The 4,423-nt window shown below is 33.7% G+C and overlaps 1 protein-coding gene across 1 annotated transcript in view; it reads right to left on the bottom strand.

Annotated features, from left to right (window-relative positions):
• The window catches only part of LOC102582827 (SUMO-conjugating enzyme SCE1-like), an 11,423-nt gene extending 7,340 nt beyond the window's left edge, over nt 1-4,083 (bottom strand). Inside the window, 2 exon segments of the mRNA NM_001287967.1 lie at nt 3,782-3,865; nt 3,997-4,083. Of these exon segments, the coding sequence (NP_001274896.1) occupies nt 3,782-3,865; nt 3,997-4,065 (153 nt within the window). The 5' untranslated portion in view covers nt 4,066-4,083.
• Between the last annotated feature and the right edge of the window lie 340 nt (nt 4,084-4,423).

Below are 4,423 nucleotides of genomic sequence, written 5' to 3'. Positions count from 1 at the left end.
GTGTGGAGCAAAGCCTTTCCCCCCCTCCGCCCCGCCCCACATAGCACAATTTTATGTTTTTGCCCCGCCCCCGCTCCACCCCGCATAAACCCGCCCCGCATAATTTACTCCTTTTTTTAATTAAAAGAAATATACCAGATTCTCTCTTTACTGCTAACGTTGAAATAATATATATATCTTCATTTTACAATCCAAGTTGAAGAATATATATATAAGTTGTAGAATATATATAGTTCATTAACTGAAGCACTAAACTAAGCTTAGGTCCTCTACCAGCTTTTTCTTTCCTTCTATATATAGATTTGATTAGTGATGTACTCTATTAATTATACAAGAGTTATTAAAGTTTGTCGAATTAGAGGGGAGTGAAATTATTACTTAACTATGAGTTAATGATAATTATGCCATGCATTAAAACAATTATGACATTACTTGACTAGCCCCCCGATTTCCCAGAACAATTTTGATATACTCAAAGTCCTTTCCTATTCCAGTTACGTACTACTACAAAAATTCTTGAACATATTTATGATTTTTAAAAAACTCCCCAACCCACGTACCACCCCGCATGTTTTTCTTCAAAAACCTTATGTACCCGCCCCGCTCCACCCCCGCAAAAACACTAACCCTCCCCGCCCCGCCCCATTGCCATCCCTAAATCCATACTGCATATTGCCACAAATAAATTTTCCATAAATAAGAATTCTCTTTCCTAACATTAATGTGTGTGTGCGTGTGTGTATATATATATATATAAGAAAGGTAGACAGTATGTGACAGGTTGCTAATGTCAATGTGCCGCTAGACAATAGCAACCCACATGGAGGACTTTGGGTTCACATGTACCCACGCTCCTCCCCGTACCATGTATAATGCAGGTACAACTCTTACGAACTTACATATATGTAACTTGGGCACCCAGGGTGATAAGGTGTGCATGCTAAGGAAAAAAATTGTCCTTGGAGTCAGGAAATCAAACCCCTCTTTGGTATTCTTTTCTCTAGATAACTTTTGCTTTTAAAAAAAAATCTTTTATATTTTCTCCCTCTTTGTTCGAAGTTTAGTCCCATATGCTAACGAATCCCTTCATTATCTTGAATCTCATCCTCGGTGTCATCATTATAGTAAGGTGTTGGTACTTCTTTAATACCAAAGTTAGAAATCATATTATCCAAAACAAATTCAAGATCCTGTTAGAATTTAGGTAGTGGATAAAACAAACAAATGCTACCTTTTGTACTGCGCTTTTTAAAATTGTTAAGAACTCTAGTGCTATGGTTACCTTCTTACAAATATCATCATGCAATAGGCTACAAGAAAGAGAACATTTGCTAGTAGCTTGAGATTTCAAAACAAAGAATCTATTTCTATGAAGACAACAGTTCCCAACTCTTTTCTATTAATCATAATTGTTCCATAATACAACTACGGTTACATGAAACAGGATAACACGAAAAACAAAAAAAATCAAGAGGAAAAGGAAAAAATTAAGGAGCATCAGCCATTTGATCATTTGTATATAACAGTCATTTGCTTCCATAAGTTTTATTACTTACCTCAACTCAATCTATTTTCTCAATCTAGCGTTAAATAGTCAGACCTATTATGAACATTCAATTTCACTCTCAACAAGTAAAGCTTATTCAAGAAACTGGTAAGGAAAAGTATTGTGTTGTGTTCAAATTTCATTTAGTTTCAAGATTGGAGTATGTACAGTAAGACCGAAAAATAATCCTCTAAGAAATTTCAAAAACTGTACATATATCAGTATTACTTCAATTTAGTTTTGACTCATAATGAAGATTTAAAAGTTCTTTTAGACCTTAATATTCTTAATCTACTTCCTGTTTGCAAGACTCAAAGTCAGACAAAAGCTTCAAAATTTTAATTTTAAATAAATCGAACAATACCAGTTCTTGCTTCTTAGTCTCAACAAGATAAACTTCTAACCACTTTTTGTAAATTCAATCACATTTTATCGAGATTATAGAATCAACGAATTATAGATACACATTTAATTTTTATTACCTTACATTTCATATAATTAAATCGAACGTCTATTTTAAAGGTGGTACTGCAACCATCTTGAAATCATTGGTAGTTTAGAATGGTAAGGAAATGAAGCTAGTATCTTCGACAATGTGATTTCAAATCGTCCAAGCATCTGAATCCACAATTTTTTTAATTTTGAGAATTGTAACAATAAATGTGTCCACAAAGTTCTCATCCCTAAATGTAGTTTATCCACTTTTTACCGCTTAAGAGCAAATGAATACCATGATGTAACGCTTCAAAAAATCTCATGTCATAGATTAAAGCATCTTAAAACACTTGCTACCAGTGGCGTACATATATATATATATATATATATACGTCTTTTAAAAAAATAAAAGAAAAATACTTTTAACTTATTTTGATTGAGCTTTTTTTTAAAAATGTATTCAAAATATAATAAGTAGTACTAAAGTGAGAGAAGGGCAAAAGAATATAAAATAATAAGTACTCCGTGCTAAAGTGCGGAAGAAGGTTAAAAAAACAAAAAAAATTGTATAAAAATTGAGGTTATGCAGGTTTGAGCCGGTGATCTCGGCTTTAAAAATTCAAAGTCTTACCAACTGAGCTACGCACTACTTTTGCTTAAGAAGTGTCACCTTGTAGTATATATCTCTTTTATCTGTTTTTCCCTTCTAATCGTACATCCACATTTAGTAAATTTTCTCGTGGAAGCAGTGTCACGTGACACCCTATAGCCCTTCTTAAATCCGCTCCTACTTGCTACTATCATGTTCTACATATATATGAGGTAGTTAATTTTTAAAACTTATTATCCATTTCAGACAGGGCTGAATGAGTTCACTTCCTTCAAATGAAAAATGAGAAATAAGTTAACCATCAAAACGAATGGACATTTGCTTTCCATTTGCAGCCAACAAAACTTGTTTCCTAAGTATGACAGAACAACAAATCCTAATCATAATAGTGATATAGTCATATATTGACTTGATGTAAGGATTTCAAACTAATGTGGAAAACCACGAGGCATAGCGTAGTGACAGAAATACCAGCAACTCATCGAAACCTCATCTAAAGCCCTTAGACTCTTGTTCACAAATATGATAGAAGCAACACCAATATGGTAAAATGTATGCATAATGCACCCCAAAGTATACTATACTAGTTGAAATTTACCAAAATAACGAGAAACCATTTCTTCAAAGCTACTAAGAAATTCAAGGAAAAAATGTGAATTCCAAAGTCACCAAGGCATCGGTTAAACCTTCATTCGCACACTACTAAGGGTATACATAGATGGTTCAAAATCATTAAAAGCTATTCAATTTTGAGAAGTATCACGATCAGAATCATCATCAACGACAACATACCTAGTGTAGTCCCACATAGTGAGGTCTGGGGAGGGTAGAGTATACGCAGACCTTACCTCTACCTCACCTCAGAAGTGAGGTAGAGAGGCTGATTCTGATAACAGTATCGCGATCAACATACACATCAAAAATCTTGCAGCGTCTTAATTAAGCATAATGTCCAAGAAAACCCAGAACATCAGAAGCTACAATTGATGCCTTTCCAAAGGCTTCAATCCAGAAATAAGAAAACAGATGTTATTCAACAAAAGGAATCAAATTGACTGACCCTTTAACTGATCACACACTCTAATCAACAAATTTTGTGAGAAAGTTGAAATCTTTACATCCTAACAAGAAAAACAAGAAGATAAACTAACTAAAACACTGATGGGGTTGATGAGAAATTGAAAATTTACCCCTGTTTTACCAGGAATAGAGCAGTGCCACACCATCAAGTTCACTGACCCATCTGGAAGTGTCTCAGGTTTAGCCACAAACCCCTACACAACAACCAAACAAAAACATCAAAATCTTGAAATCAAAAGACCAAAAAAGCACTAAAATTAAGAAATACTTGGAAAAATCTGAGCTTTTCATCTATATAAGTGAAAAAAGAGGAGAGAAATCAAACATGGGGATGATTCTTGCGCCAAGCTTTGCGTTCTTCAGCAAGACGGCCACGAGCAATACCTGCAGACATTGTTGTCTCTCAAGTCTTATCTCAAAAAACAACAAAAAGAAGCAAAGTATTTGAAGCTTTGTTGGCTGCGCTGCCATTTTAAAGAGAAATTTTCTTGGGAACAAAAAAATTTAGGGTCAAGATATGTGATCCAAGTTGAAAATTAGAAAATTATTTTTTAAATGTTGGATTTCGTGGAAGAGATTATAAGACGGGAAATCGAGCTCTCACTAATAAAATAAAAAGTTCAAATAGTCTATCAATTGAGTTAGTAAGATTCTTTGATTAGAAAATATAATTAGCATTTGAAATTGAAGTTGAAACTCAGCATTAATCTGATTTAAAAGTGTGAATGAAAATTATAATTTTACTTGAAATA

This window comes from Solanum tuberosum, unplaced genomic scaffold (assembly GCF_000226075.1).
Source record: "Solanum tuberosum cultivar DM 1-3 516 R44 unplaced genomic scaffold, SolTub_3.0 scf00042, whole genome shotgun sequence".
NCBI classification, from domain to species: Eukaryota; Viridiplantae; Streptophyta; class Magnoliopsida; order Solanales; family Solanaceae; genus Solanum; species Solanum tuberosum.
Note: the sequence above shows the minus strand (reverse complement) of the source record. Positions and strands in the feature narration are given on the sequence as shown.